The sequence below is a fragment of the Ascochyta rabiei genome, chromosome 10 (genome assembly GCF_004011695.2).
Source record: "Ascochyta rabiei chromosome 10, complete sequence".
Lineage (NCBI taxonomy): Eukaryota > Fungi > Ascomycota > Dothideomycetes > Pleosporales > Didymellaceae > Ascochyta > Ascochyta rabiei.
In genome coordinates, this window is record NC_082414.1 from 444,846 (window position 1) to 459,458 (window position 14,613).

At 57.6% G+C, this 14,613-nt stretch overlaps 7 protein-coding genes across 7 annotated transcripts, besides 10 other annotated features; 5 read left to right on the forward strand and 2 right to left on the reverse strand.

Annotated features, from left to right (window-relative positions):
• The first annotated feature begins 72 nt into the window (after positions 1-72).
• Positions 73-109: a tandem repeat.
• Positions 110-183: 74 nt separating this feature from the next.
• Positions 184-228: a tandem repeat.
• Positions 229-264: a tandem repeat.
• Positions 265-286: 22 nt separating this feature from the next.
• EKO05_0006257 (RuvB ATP-dependent DNA helicase pontin) lies at positions 287-1,724 on the reverse strand (the record flags this gene model as incomplete). Its single annotated transcript, XM_038940297.1, has 2 exons — positions 287-1,522; positions 1,575-1,724. 2 exons carry the CDS (start codon positions 1,722-1,724, stop codon positions 287-289), a joined length of 1,386 nt encoding a protein of 461 aa, XP_038797763.1.
• Positions 1,725-2,214: 490 nt separating this feature from the next.
• On the forward strand, positions 2,215-2,410 carry EKO05_0006258 (uncharacterized protein; the record flags this gene model as incomplete). Its single annotated transcript, XM_059636761.1, has 2 exons — positions 2,215-2,314; positions 2,385-2,410. The coding sequence occupies 2 exons, from the start codon at positions 2,215-2,217 to the stop codon at positions 2,408-2,410; spliced, it is 126 nt and encodes a 41-aa protein (XP_059492744.1).
• Positions 2,233-2,309: a tandem repeat.
• Positions 2,411-2,573: 163 nt separating the features above from the next.
• Positions 2,574-2,591: a tandem repeat.
• Positions 2,592-2,670: a tandem repeat.
• Positions 2,671-2,725: a tandem repeat.
• A 537-nt stretch (positions 2,726-3,262) lies between these two features.
• On the reverse strand, positions 3,263-6,013 carry EKO05_0006259 (transcription initiation at TATA-containing promoter protein; the record flags this gene model as incomplete). Its single annotated transcript, XM_038940541.2, has 3 exons — positions 3,263-3,318; positions 3,373-5,840; positions 5,919-6,013. 3 exons carry the CDS (start codon positions 6,011-6,013, stop codon positions 3,263-3,265), a joined length of 2,619 nt encoding a protein of 872 aa, XP_038797764.2.
• Positions 3,990-4,033: a tandem repeat.
• Positions 6,014-6,622: 609 nt separating the features above from the next.
• EKO05_0006260 (Small subunit (SSU) processome component) lies at positions 6,623-8,620 on the forward strand (the record flags this gene model as incomplete). Its single annotated transcript, XM_038946064.2, has 1 exon — positions 6,623-8,620. One exon carries the CDS (start codon positions 6,623-6,625, stop codon positions 8,618-8,620), a length of 1,998 nt encoding a protein of 665 aa, XP_038797765.2.
• Positions 6,700-6,726: a tandem repeat.
• Positions 7,215-7,262: a tandem repeat.
• A 2,029-nt stretch (positions 8,621-10,649) lies between the features above and the next one.
• EKO05_0006261 (uncharacterized protein) lies at positions 10,650-11,413 on the forward strand (the record flags this gene model as incomplete). Its single annotated transcript, XM_059636762.1, has 2 exons — positions 10,650-10,912; positions 10,963-11,413. 2 exons carry the CDS (start codon positions 10,650-10,652, stop codon positions 11,411-11,413), a joined length of 714 nt encoding a protein of 237 aa, XP_059492745.1.
• A 446-nt stretch (positions 11,414-11,859) lies between these two features.
• EKO05_0006262 (uncharacterized protein) lies at positions 11,860-12,618 on the forward strand (the record flags this gene model as incomplete). Its single annotated transcript, XM_038940450.2, has 1 exon — positions 11,860-12,618. One exon carries the CDS (start codon positions 11,860-11,862, stop codon positions 12,616-12,618), a length of 759 nt encoding a protein of 252 aa, XP_038797767.2.
• A 261-nt stretch (positions 12,619-12,879) lies between these two features.
• EKO05_0006263 (uncharacterized protein) lies at positions 12,880-14,175 on the forward strand (the record flags this gene model as incomplete). Its single annotated transcript, XM_059636763.1, has 1 exon — positions 12,880-14,175. One exon carries the CDS (start codon positions 12,880-12,882, stop codon positions 14,173-14,175), a length of 1,296 nt encoding a protein of 431 aa, XP_059492746.1.
• Between the last annotated feature and the right edge of the window lie 438 nt (positions 14,176-14,613).

The window sequence follows — 14,613 nt, forward strand, 5'->3', positions numbered from 1 at the left end:
TAGGAGCTAGGGAGGTGAATTAGGGATAGGGATAGGGATAGGGTAAATAGAATGTCATGTGTATAACCGACTTTTGACTTGAACTTTGATTGGATTTGTTGATTCGATTCCAGTCCTTCATATCGCTTACAGTGAGGTACTGTTACATGCACGCTAGCTTCGTCTCAGCTCATTACACCCAACGCCTTGTCCTGCCTTGTCCTGCCTTGTCCTGCCTTGTCCTGCCTTCCCTGCCCTTCCTTCCCTTCCCTGCCCTTCCTTCCCAAGCTTGTTCGTCACACTCGGCTCACGCGATATACCCGTCCGCCTCGCCGAGCCCCTTTGCGCTCCGCCCAGCGTCGAGGAACAGGTCCTCGCACTCGTCGACATCGTGCACGGCAATCTCGCCGCCCTCGCGCCCGGCGACCTTGGCCAGCACGCTCGCGGGGGCAAGCAGCTGCAGCGCGTAGCGCAGCGAGACCTTGACCCCGAGGTCTGTGACCTTGTCTTTTGCGTCGTTGCTGATCTGCAGGCGCTCGGTGCCGACGCGCGTCGTGATGATGCTCTTGATCTCGCTTGCGTTGTAGGGATGTGTGGGGATGATGAGGAGGCGGGCGAGCAGGTCTGGGGGGATGCCGTGCGCCGAGGGGGGCAGGTTTGTGCCGCCGCGGATGTGGGTGAGGCCGCGGTTGGAGGCGAGGATGACGAGGGGGGAGAGCGGGGACTCGAGGGCGCGGTTGAGGAAGGTGAAGGCTTCGAGGTCGAGCATGTGCACCTCGTCGATGAAGAGGACGCCGGGGACGAGGTCGGCGACGCCCTGGTCAATGTAGCGGTTGACGACCTTGTTGATTTCCAGCCGCAGCTTCTCGGTAATCTCCGTCTTCTTGGGCTTCATCAGCTGGCCCATCATGCTCATGATGTCCTGGCCGCCCTGGGGGCGTGCGTTGGCGACGTCGAGGTCGTGCAGGGTCACGTCCTGGACAATCTCCTTCTTCTTGTGGACGTCGCCCTTGGGGATGGGGACGTACTCCTCGGCCTCGAGGTCGAACTCGGTGGCGTAGGCGTCTGAGCGGCCGACGCGCTTGACGGCGCCCGTGTTGGCCTCGATGTAGATGACGTCGCCGAGGCGCACGCGCTCCTTCTGGATGGCCTCGTAGATGGAGGGGTCGAGGCGCAGCTTCTTGGTGCCCTTTGCGCTCTTGAGGGTGATGAGCAGGTGCGAGATGGTGCGGCCGTAGCCGCCGAGCGGGTTCTCGGCCTCCTCGGGCGTGAGCTCGGTGACCTCGCCCTCGTAGACCTCTTTGGTTTCCTTGACGCGGAGGCCGATGGCGCGGCGGAAGTTCTCCATGAGCGCCTCGGTCTTCTTGACCTCGGCCGAGTAGATTTCGCTGCCGACAATGGGGCAGAAGGGCACCTTGGTCCCGAGCTCCTGCGAGACGGCGAGGGCGAGGGCCGTCTTTCCGGTGCCAGGCCCGCCGGCCAGCATGACAGCGCGGCCGGACATTTTCTTGGCCCTGACGAGGTCGACGACGAGACCGCAAGCCTGGAGGCGTTAGTGTTGGCGCATGGCAGTGGGTGCGATGCCATGTAGGTACCTCTCGCGCCGCAGCCTGGCCGACGAAGCCGCCGGCCGACGGTGTTGCGCGTCCATCGCTGGACAGGCCGAGGCCCCTGATGTGTGAATGCGCCGCGGTCCTGCTCTCGCGCGTGTTGCTCTTGACCTCGCTGACGGGGACGGTCGCCATGGTGGCGGTCGGCGCGGTCTCCTGGCAGTGAAGACGACCAGATGAGATGAGCGTGCGGAGGCGATTGACGGTGGAGGCGACAGCGGCGAGGATCGGTGGAGGGTGCAGAGGGTGCAGAGGGTGCAGGGCGGGCGCAAGGTCGGCGGCGCGTGTCTTTGGCCTTGTCACGGGAGCTCTGAAAGTTGAAGTTCCATCGCGGGCCGACTAGCGCGGTACCGTGAGGCTTGAGCCCTGTCACCCGCTCGCCATCCCCACTCTGCACTGCATCTGCACCGCCTCTGCTCGCCGAATGCTCTGCACCGCGGACGAGCAGAACAGTCCCCCCTCTCTCTCCCTGCTACTGCGTGAGGACCTCCCTTTCGCACCCACCGATAGTATTGCGCCCGTTCGTCTGCTTTTGTGTTTGACCGTTCACTTGCACACGCCTCCCAATTCTTCCTCCTCTGCCCCCTTGTGCCGCCGTCGTACTACAACACAGGTCGCTGCCTGAATGAGCAGTGAGCGACAACAACAGCAACAGCAACAACAACAGCAACAGCAACAACAGCAGCAACAGCAACAACAGCAGCAACAGCAACAACAACATGGCGGTAAGCATGCGACGCGAGTCTGTCGACGTCTGCAGTCTGGCAAGAACACGACCAACGCTGACTGCTGCAGACCAATACTCGAGTCGGCCGTCTTGATGCACCCTCCCGGCGGCCGCCCTTTGCTGTGTAGATGCCTGTGCCGCGCCTCTTTCACGATCATGCACGCTGCACCGCGGAGCCCTGTGGATTCTCCACATCTGCAGACACGACTGCTCACAGGCAAAAGGGCTAGTTTTGGCTGCAGTTCGTCCTTCAGCGTCCACCACACACCACCCACTCGACCATCGACCATCGACCATCGACCATCAACCATCGACCATCGACCATCAACCATCAACCATCGACCGTCGACCATCACACATCACAACAAGCGACAACACAACGACACGACACGACACACGACACACGACAGAGGAAGATACGGCTGCTATTCCTCCACTGTCTACGTGGACTTTTGGCTATTGGCTACTCATACACCGCCCCGTCCCTCCTTCGAACGTGTCAAACCCCCGCACAAAGTCAACCATCAATCCCCTCCGATTCGAAGCATCCAAACCCACAAGCCTCGTCACGCGCATAACCTCGTTGTCGGCCGAAGACCCCTTCCCTCTTCTGCACCGCGCTCATCGTTGGGGGGGAAAGTATACTGTACAAGCGATATCTGTGTTGGGAGGAGGGGTGCCGCCCAGGTGGTGACGAGGCCCTGCACTATCCACGACTAGGTTGCTGCAACGTCCTTGCTACCGCCCACCCCTGAGCAGGGTCCAAGCAAGACAAGAAAAGAGACGAGTCATGTCGCACGCAAGATGCTATCGCTTTGCTCGATCCAAGAGAATAAACGAACGAGAAGGTGGTCAGGTGTGGGCACGTTTGCGCTTGCTTGCTCTTACTTGCAAGCAACCAAGCATCTCACACTCATCGGGCAAAAAAGCAAAAGAAGAGCTGTCGCTACTCCTCCTCGCTCTCCGACCCGCTGTCGTCATCGCTGCTCTCCTCTTCATGCGCTGCATCCGTTAGTCTCACATCATCATCGTCAACATCACGCATAGACAACATACCCGGTGGAGACTGGCTGCTACCCGATGCCCCGCCCTGGAACGACTGCAGCTTCTCCTGGATCTTGCGCATGTTGTCCTCCTGCTCCGTCTTGCCCATGGGCTTGTTCTTCTTCGGCCGGCTGGCTGTCGACTGCTTGTGCACCGGCCGCGGCGGCTCAAAGTCGTCGTCGGCCACAGACACGCCTCCCTTGGGCCCACGGAGCGACTTGATGAACTTGAGCAGTTCGCGCAGCGTCTCGTCGTTGATCTCGTCCATGTCGAGCTCCATCTCATCGTCATGCACGTTGGCCAGGTGTGGGCACCCGTTTCGGATAATCTGCACCGCGCGCCTCATGTCAGCATCCCCGAGCGTGCTGATGCCCTCGGAGATGTCCTGCTTCTGAGCAAAGCTCAACGGCTGCGGTGGCTTGGCCTTGGCCTTGCCCGGCTTCACCGGCGGTGGCACCGCAAGCGGAACGCTCTTCTTCTTCACCGCCGGCGCTGGCACCTTGGCCTTCTTCTTGCTCGGCGCCTTGGGCGATGCACGCGTGCCCTTTTGAGCGTGGAGCAGCTTTTGCGCCTTCTCGTTCAGAGCAGCAATCTGTTCCTGCAGAGCGAGGAACTGCGCCTGGGCCGCATCCACCTCCTCTTCCTCTTCCTCGTCCTCGTCGTCTTCCTCGTCAGAGTAGACTTCGGGCGACTGCTCGGGCGCCGGCGCATGCTGCTCCAACCACGCCGCCTTCTCGCCCCAAAACTTGTTGAACAGGTCCTCCATCTGATGGCCCATGGCGTTCACCGCGTCGCCCTCGGGATTGAACTTGTAGCAGTTTTGGAACACGAGCTGGCAGTCTGCGTGGAAGTCCTTTGCGCTCTGGTACACCCCGTTCTTGAAGTTCTTCTCAATCGTCCCAAAGTCCATGGGCTTCTTGATGATCTTGAGATACGACGGAATGTTCAGAGCTACAGGATCCACCGGCACCACAAACGGATACGTCACCGCCTGGTACTTGGGCTTCATGATCTCGTTCAGCACGCTCTCGCAAAACTTGAGCTCCTGCTGGTACTTCTTCTTGCGAGGCTTGGCATTCGTGTAGGGCAAATCCTTCGACGGCCGGTGGATCTCTCGCTTAGGACGATCGTTCGCACTAGTAGAGTCGCGCCGTATGAGGGGCATGCCATCCTGTCCAAGAGGCCATGCGGCTTGGGGGGATGCTGCTACGGCCGCAGCCGGCGACTTCACGGTAGGTGGTACCGGCTTCGACTCGCGTCTGGCCGCTGCCTTGGGCGCTGTGCTCACCGACGGCTTCTTGGCCTTGACCGGCTTCTGCGGCTCGTCTACGCCGCCCCTCGGCATCTTGCCCATGCCCTTGAGGAAGTATGCGCGGAGGTTGTACCCGGCCTGTGTGACGGGATGCTGCTTGTTGTTGAACAACTCGCTGTTCTCAATCATCTGATCGAGGTCCTCCATAAACTCCCTTACGTAGGTGTATCTGTTTTCCTTCAGCTTTCCTTCCATCGTCGTCAGGTCCATCGGTTTCGTTACAATGGTCGGGTAGGTGGGTATGTTGAGCGCGACCGGATCCACAGGGTCCTTGAACGCCAGAGACACCTTGATCTTCTTCGTGTTTCTTATGCGCTCGAGCAAGAACTTGTTCTGCGCCTGCGTCATGGGGGTCGTCGGCCACGCCTCGTAGTCAGCAGCGCGATGCACCCCGGATGGTTCCGACGAGATCACCGTAGCCACGCCTCTAGGTGTAGCTGTTCCATCGCCTCGCGGGGTGCTGCTGCCGCCATTGGTCTGCACAAGCTGCGCCGGTAGTTCGGACTTGATGTCTACCTGCGAGCTCGACGCTTCCTCGGTCTTGGTGCGCTTCGCTTCGGGCGCATTATCCTCGATATCCTCCTCAAAGTCTTCTCGCGGCCGCACTTTCCCAGATTGTGGCGCATCTTCCATCTCCCGGTCCGCATCCGCTGATGGCTCTGTTTTTGCAGGTATGGACGTAGACTCTGGTTGTATGGAGAGCTCCTTCATCGGCTTGGTAGGTGGCGCAGACTTCGAGTCCTCGGGTGCGTCGGCGGCGGTGTCCATTGCGTCGGCAGATGCTGCCTCGATCGAAGGTGCGATTTGAGTCTCGAGCACTTGCTGTGTGCTTTCACTCGTCGTTTGGGTCTCGGTTGGCATGGCATCTGCAGATGACGCTGGTGCTGGCTCGTCGCGAACGTCCGAGATGGGCGCCTCGGTGGCTTCTGTTACCGACTGCACGATATCATCGTCACCAAAGAGCGAATTGCTATCTGTCTGGTCGGGCAGAAACTGTGCGACACCGTCGATGCCACTAGAGACATTCGTGGCAGGCTGAACGGCAGGCTCTACGGCAGGTGGTGGTACGTCTGAAGCCATGTGATCGCCGTTGGTGATTGGTTTGGATTCTCCAGTCGCGCTAGGGTCGGCGCCATTGATGGGCTCATCGAAGAGAACATCGTGGACGCTAAAGAAAATCAGTAAAAGTAAATCAGTAAGTCGGACCCCAAGGTGAAGGCGACTTCAGAGGCCGAGGCGCACTCACCCATTTGTCTCACTACCGATGGCCATTGCGTCCGCCGGGACGAGCGCGTCTGCCTTGAGATCAAGGGTAGACTTGTCGAAGGTGGGTGATGTCATTACTGCCATAGGGCCATGAACTTGATGAACGTGTTTGCGCGTGCTAACGAAACCGCGGGATTTGATGGGTGCTGCAGACGGATGTTATTAGCAAGCTGCAAGCTGACACGTACGCGACTTTGCGGGTAGACGCGTATCGATGACGGATACGGATGCAACAAGGAGCGGGGCGCTGCACTGTGGTGGGCGCGTGGCGACGGTGAGGTGGGGTGGGTTGTGGTGTGGCTTGGGTCGTAAAAGCAAGGCAACCAAGGTAAGAGGGGCTGCAGAAGAATATATGTTGCGGAGGCTGAAACAGGCTCGCGGTGCACGTGACTTACCGGGAGGCGGCGGCGAGGTCAAAGAGCTGCGCGCGTGCAGTGAGTCAGCGGGTGGCTCTGGCAAGCGTGCGCGACGGCGGCGACGTGTTTGTCGTGCAGCGCGGCGCGTAGGGAGATGCAGTAGGGCTCCGTGCAGCTGTGCGCCCTCTGGCAGAGGTGCAACCACAACACAGACAGTCCGCGATGGGGCGCACGGATGGCAATGGAGAGGTTGAGCACAGGCGTCCACGAACAGCGCTAGCGAGGTGCAGCAGCTGGGGGACGTGACAGCAATTGATGGCGCGGTGAGATGTGCGAGATGCTGCAGCGCAAGGGCCTGGGCTCCGGGTCGCGAACTGGGCCTGACAGTTTGACAGTGATGCACTCTGGTGGTTGGTGGCTGGTGGTTGGTGGAGCGCGAGTCGTGGGCGGTGTTCGGAGGAGGCGCGCGTTGATTGGAGGCAGATCGGGAAGGACTTCAGCAACAAGGACGAAGATATTGAGTTGGGCAGCTCGCCTGTTTAATACCTTCCGACCTACCGATGCGTGCCAAGCGTGCCTTCCCCCTGAGCTGGCGCTAAGCCCACTGCGTCACGTGTCGCGGCTGCCCAAAGCCTGGCAGTGCGCAGCGAGCCTGCGCCCTTGCCATGCACTCGCTGCGAATCGTGTCAACGTGTCAACGTGTCAACTTCCAGCGCGCCTCTTCTCGCAGCGCTGCTGTCGCCGCGTGCCAGAGCCGCGGTACCGTCGCCAGAGGCCAAGACGGTGGGCGGCTCTGACGACCATTCTTCGCCGCAGCGGCCCATCCCTGTCGCCTGGTCCTAGCTCGCCTGCTCCACCAAAATTCTGTGCTCATTTTTTCGGCTGCACCCATCTTGCGCTCTGCTCCAGGCAGCGACACACACCACCCAGCACCGCAGCCTCGCCGCGTACCACCGCACCACCGCACCACCGCGAAGCCGCCAACATGCCCGCCGCCGTTTCTTCTCGCACACCCAACGCCTCCAAGGCCTCCAAGGCCGCCCGCGACACCGCACCGCCGCCCAAAAAAGCGAAGCTCGCCCCGTCGCCCGCTGCAGCCCGCCAGAACGGCCTCAAGTCGCTCCTCAAGGGAGGTGCTGCCAAACCCACAGCGAAGCTCAATGGCGCCAGACATGCGCGCAACGCAAAGGTCGACGAGTCCACGGCCGTCGTCGGCGGAGGCCAGGCCGGTCATGGTGACGGTGACGTCGACATGGAGGATGTCGCCAAGGACGTGATTGAGATTAGCAGCGCAGACGAAGAGAGCCACTACTCAGGCTCCGACGACGAAAAGGACCACGCAGCACCTGCTGTCGCTGGCGAGCGAGACGACGAGGACCGCCCAGTGGACGACGAGACTGCAGACCCAGAGGAGCTCTCGTTTGGAGACAGGCTGCGCGCACAAGAGCCCGAGCCTGTGCAAGAGTCGCGCATTGTACATGTCGAGACCGCATTTGGCGCAGACGACTCGAGAGCTTTGGCAGCAGCCTCGGCCAACCGCCCGCTCTCTGCACCGTCAGCCTCATCTCTGGGAACCGTTCTCACCCAAGCCCTACGCACAAACGACCAAGAGCTGCTCGAGTCGTGTTTGCGAGTCATCGACATCGACACCATCTACGCCACAGTCGAGCGTCTGCCCTCGCCCTTGGTCGGCAACCTGCTGCAGAAGCTTGCTGAGCGCCTACACAAGAAGCCCGGTCGCGCAGGTGTGCTCATGGTCTGGGTGCAGTGGTCGCTTGCCGCACACGGTGGATACCTCGCCAGCCAGCCTCAGCTGGTCAGGCAGCTTGCCACCCTGAACAAAGTATTGAAAGAGCGCGCAAGTGGGCTGCAGCCTCTGCTGTCACTCAAGGGCCGTCTGGACATGCTACAAGCTCAGCTTGAGCTGAGGAGAAGAAACCAGAAGAAGGCTGCTGGCGACGACGACGATGAGGCTGTCATCTACGTCGAGGGAGAGGACGACTACGAGTCCTCCGTAGACGACGAGGACGATGCGCCCGACAGCACACGAAAGAGGATACGGGATGTGGAGGACGACGACGATGAGAGCTCAGACGACGAGATGCCTACCACAATGGAGGTTGACGAAGACTCCGACGAGGGCAGCGAGGACTCAGACGGTTTGATTGACGACGAGGCTGAGGAGACCGATGATGACGCGGGTGATGACATGTCTGAACCCATGAGCGACGATCTGGATGACGGCGAGGGTGTTTCGAGCGAAGAAGAGGCAAAACCTGCGAAGCGGTCTACAATCGGCCGTGCTGGTTTAAAGAGCCGCCGCTAATCCTGACGATATCAAGGATACGATATGTGAGAATGTACGGGCGATCTACGGCTCATGGCGAGTCGCCAACTTACTTCAGCATCTCCTTCTTGCTGTGTTTACTTGTTGTTTGGATGCATGAGGATGCAAAACTATCCCGCGTCCTGGCGTTACTATGGTCTCGAAATGCGTTCTACTTCACAACGCTCGTGCTTGGTGTTTGCATAGCGCTGGAATACACTGCCACCTTCTGCAAAGTCTACCCATGTCACCTCATCTTCTTTGTGCTGTCGAGTTTGCTCATGACGGCAGCTCTTTTAAATCCGTCGATATGCCAGCGTTCCTTTGTCATATTGCACATTTGCATACCATGCGAACATCTCCATGAAAATGCGCTTTCTGTGGTGCTTCTGGACACAATTAGATTGTCGGCGCTCGAAAAGCAACCGCAATGACTGTACGCATCGCTCACAAGAAACCCGCCCCAATCCACGCACTACACTGCTGCAAGCGCAGTCCAGTCACGCAACTCAGTCAGTGTCTCGACCAGTTCCCCAGACCCCTCCACGACAGCAAGCTCGAGCCTCGTTCGACACATCCTACACTACCCTCCCGCTCTCTTCAGGGTCGCCACCTTCAGTCGTTCGCACGGCACATACGGAACATCTGTTCACGCCTACCCCAGCACCTCGACAGTACCGCACAACGAATGACTCCAACGGTCCCTACGATTCCTTGCGCAGCCACGAAAGCAGGATGCTTACGTCCCGGACACGACTTCAAGGACCACAGAGCTACGAAGATAGCCCGACCTTGCTGGGGAACTGGGAGCCTGGTGGATTGACGTTCAATGAACGTATAGATCGTCTGTCTACCAGAGATACGTCTCCACGTGGCCGCTCCACACACCGATACACATTCTTGGATGACAAGTCGACATCATCCAAGAACGAAGATGAGAATGTGTGTCGCAACCTTGATGACAGTGGATATGTTTCCACTTTCCCAACGCCAACAAGACCACATCACGTACAAATGAACACCACTTCCGGCCCAATGATCTTAACAGACCTCGTACCAGCACCTCTATTATTTGGAGAGGTACTGGCTGTGTCCTCTGCGCATGTGGACGTACCGCAAGCACCAAGACTGCAGAACCGTGTGGCGCTGTGCGACCATCGCCCTTGTCTGAGACACAAGTGGACTTGTCTTGAGCATACACCAACGCCAGCGCCAAAATCGCGTCGAGACAAGACAAGCCGCAGGACACATGGTGAGAGGGTCGAACATTACGAACCAGATGTGTGGATGCAAATCGCACCTGAGTATATGCCTGATGTGTGACACACAGGGCAGGTCTCGAGACTTGTAGCATAGGCCATGTCTCGTTGATAGCATCGGGGGTGGCATCCACAAATATCAAGTTGTGAATTTGTAGGCTTGACTGTGCACATCTGGAGCTGGGTTAGCTGGCAATTTACCCCTCACAATGTGCCAGTAGTTCTGCCTGATGAGGTGATGATTCCCATTCTTCAGTATCTTCCCATTACTCTGATTTTACTAGACACTGTCAGAGCCGCTCACACAACGCTCTGCTGCTCTGGGACGCCTTGAGTCGCTCTTATACATCCGGATATGGCCAATCGTGACTATGCTGCGGGCATCGATCCACAGCGCAGGATCTCATTATGGGGGAGGATCACCAAAGGGGTCAACTTGGAAACTGACTGGAACTCCGCGCCTCCTCTCACAGCAGGGCTGCGGGAACGATTTCCTGATCTTCTCTCTAGACCATCGCCAGCCAATGAACCACCTGTGCCAGACGTTCTACAGCCAGGTCAACATGCGACTATTCGTAGCCACCCACCACGCACTCGCGTGGACAGCATGCACAACCTGGAGGCGAAAGAAAGAATGAGAAGAGACCTCCCGCGCACCATAGTCTTGGGCGGAGTTCGTCATCAAAGGTCTGTCAAGCGAAGACCCAGTCAACGATCGCGTTCCCAGCAAAACCCCCATCAGCAAAGGATACGTGAAACAACCCCTGACCATGATCTACCATCAGCTGCGCCAAATCACGGGCAAGTTCAGAGCGCGATGTGGAACGCTGATTCACATGAGGATCCCCAATCTGCTCCTGCTCCTTTCCCACGCGCCACTCCACCGTCCCATCGGCAACAACAAGATCCCAATCATGATCTTCGCCAGCATACCACCAATTTTCCACAACTCTCATTACAACACCCAGGCTATCGTTCCTCGCGTACACCCACCCTCCGCCGAGTACCTGTACAGTCCTCACTCCGCAACCAAGTACTTCAAGACGCCAATCACAGCACTGAAGCCCGTCAACTTAGCAACAGAATCAATCGCGCTGCCACAACTGCAAACCACGATGTACCAGCTGTTGTCCGAGCGGGAGGCTACAGCCACTATCCCGCCTACTCGCCCTTACCACCAGCCAACCCGCACGCCCTGCCACGACCGCACAACCGCTCGTCGTCTGTAGCCACGTACGCATCAACGCCAACACTCCAACAGTCCAGCCCCCTCCCTACCAATAATTCCAACATCCCTCAACTGCCAGAACATGCAGAGTTCAGCCCGCCCTTTGCGCACTTCTCTCCCGGCTCGCTGAGTAACAGCAGCATCGAAACCTTTGCCAATCCAAACAATCCGACAGGCCCTCCGCTGAGCAAACACGACGCGAATATTGAAGGGCTGAAGCAGCGCATCATGGCGCCGTGCCGCAGCTGGAAAGTCAAAGTTGCCAGGATTCTGAAGCGCGTGAAAAGCTCGCTTGCCATACTGTGAGGTTCAACGACCACACGCTGAACCTTTGCTCCGCACAAGCTGTTCTGAATACTGCTTGGATGAGGTGGAAGGATCATTGGTCTTGGGAAGGAAAATTAGATGAGAGTCGCGAAGTATGACTGTACATGTTTTCATCAGTTATGTTGTGGGATATGGTTGAACACTTACGGCTGTATGATGTGAATTGGCAAACGAACTAGACTGTTTAGAATGTATCGACGATCATGAAACATATCGTGGCAAGGTGATGATTGTCCAAAGTAAATGCAAACAGTGTTCTTTCATCTTCGCACGACTGCTCCACGAAATCTTTTGTCGCGCCTTTGTTCATTCAGTGATCCAACGTCCAACCACGTCAATCAGAACACATACATAAAGCCACCAAGAGACTCCATGACCTCGCAACATCCGCGATCCACACCCTCTCCGCTCCAACCTCACCCGCCATGTCCAACCCAGCACTCCCCCTCGCAACCCCTCCCTTCCGCCTAACCCGCCACAAACCCACCATCTCGCGACACACACTCGACACCATAATCGACAGCTCCTTCACCCAGTCCCGCCCATCCAGCGCATCGACAACTTCCTCCTTCACAACCGCCTTCTCAAGCCTAGAAGCCGGCTCACCCTTCCGCTATTACCTCCCACATATCAGCACCTCGACTTCCCCATTCTACACCAAGAGCGAAGCTCACGCATGCAACCTCGTTCCGTGCACGCCAGGCGTACGAAGTGAGCAAGCCGGTCGCTTCTACCACTATGTTCCGCGCGGAAGCACAGAGGAGCGAGCCGTGTACGGCGAGGCGATCGAGCGTGGAACCCGGGTGCAGTCTCGCACGGCACTGCAGCGCGACGCAGCGGGTGAGCAGAAAGTGCCGGGCGCGCCAAAGCAGCTCGTATCCAGCGACCCGCTGGCGTCCGGGCTGGGGGGAGCTACGATTCCCCTGGAGAATACCGCGGGGGCTGATCTGGCTTGCCGGTCTGGCGACGACGAGGAAAATGGTACCGTCGATAATGGCAGCTACACGGCAGGCGAGACGCTAGACACGTGTGCGTCGACGCCAGGGATCGTAGGCGGAGAGGCAAGAAAGCAGAGGAGGAAGTTGACGAAAGGGCAGCACAGGAAGCCAGAGACGGTAGCCGAGATGTCCAAGAAGGTGAGAAGAATGCTGAAGAAGCTTCGTCTTGGCAGGAAGGCTGCGTAGGCCGCAGAAGAACGTGTATGTGGTATGTGTAGTCGTCCTCGTCGTTATCACGGTCGTCCAGCTCCTCAGCTACCATTTTCCTCTGTTCAGCATCCACAAACATCACTAGCATACAATGTACTTGCACAATACAAGACCCCGAGTTGATTAAAAGCACGCCCGCCGATCGTTACTGCCTACGATACATTCGAAACAGAGCTCAACCACTGTCTTATTATCCTCACACTGACGCATCTTAAGACGCCATCGCTTCTCGACCTTATGAAAGCCGGCTCCGAATCTCGCACGCTCGGCGAGCAGCCAGATCGAGCATCTATTGAATCCCTTGGGAAACGCAGTGATTGTGTTGCTGCCACTGCCTCCAGGCACCAGTCCAAGACGGCGCGAACTCGCTCTCGCTCCACACAATCTGGTTATGAATCGACTCGGACTTACGATACTGGTAGACCCGCTCGACGTGCGGCATACCAGCAGCAGAGCGCAGCGCTGAAGTTCCTTTATAAAAAACCAACGGCACGTCCAGTGTCTGCCAAACCAGATGGAAGTGAAGAGGATGATGATGATATCATTAAGTGGTCAATGTATCCCCAGGTGATTGGAAAGCGCAGGTCTGAATTAGTTCGTGCGCGAGCGCAGTATATGAAGTCTAGTCGAGCTTCAACTACTCCTAAAGGACAAATTGTGACTGACCGGCCAACAAACCATGCGACGCGCCACGAGTATAGGTCCCATTGCTGCTCGGTAGGGTCAGGCTTATCTTACGATTCCGGCTACGATACCGAGAGTATCATGGACGATCGACCGGTTCGAGCCTGCATCTACCCACAGCTCAAGTACTGCAAAGTGCCAGGTAAGATGCCTGCTGAGCCCCAACAGCGCGACCCAGTCCTCTTGCCTGACAACACACTGTCTAGACACCCTTCTTCACACTCGCTTTCTTCTCGCATTCCTTGGAACAACACATACAGGCCTGGCGGACTCCCGCACGACGAATATCGCATCCTTGTCAGGCGACAGAAAATGCAACGTGTTCGTGAGATGCTGGAAGCGTTTTTCGCACACCACGGCAATCGACAGGGTCCACGTATCTGGCATGGGCTCAAGCAAGCCCACAGAATCCGACAAACCGAGCGGCGACGCGTGTCCAAGGTTAATCTTGCAGTACGTAAGGCGATGAAAGCTAACCTTGACCTACGCAGCAACGGCTACGAGCTCGCCCGGTACCGCCACGCAGGTAAAATTCCCTACTGCGAGCTGAGCGACGTCGACGGTGTACCTCTTCCTCCGGCGATGATCGACGAGTTCACTCGCGCTTTTCGAGACGCTCAAGATGATGCATATATGCTGAAGTTGACTCCCCTCCCGTATGGTCAGCCTATCCAGCATACATGGGTAGATGAACGTGTTCGACAAGCAGCAGCATGTCACCGAATGGACAGCGGCATTGTGATGGAAGAGCCAGTCGAACGTCCACAGCTAGTGAGTAGGTTCAGCTGGGACAGCGATAGTGATCAAGAGGTACGCAAGCGGAAACGGTTGACGAAAGTGAAGCGATGAGATAGGCAAATGGACAAGAATGGAAAAGCAGAAAGACACACGTCATACCAGACCTCAAAAGTCGCGTGACCACAATGTTGGAAGTATTGTCAAGACACGCAGGTCAGTGTTCAGCCGGCCACCTTCGAAGTGGCAAATAGCATTGATGACCCGTCTACGAGCAAATGCTGAGCTAAGATTCTCGGGTACAATCAGAGCTGAATTTTGGGTAACGATCTTTGAAGCGGCAGGCGACTGATCGGTGTTTGAACAGCTCAACGAATGGGTAATAGAAGCTAGCGATAGATGGACGTCTGCGCGGACCGCGATGCCGGAGAAGAAAGTGTCATACTGTGCCGTTCGGTAGCCGGAACAATTACTTGAAGCGAATCCAGCCCAGAAACCACAGGTTGAGATGGTATCAGGAGTCTGGTGAATTTGGTAGGAGCTGTTGGTAAG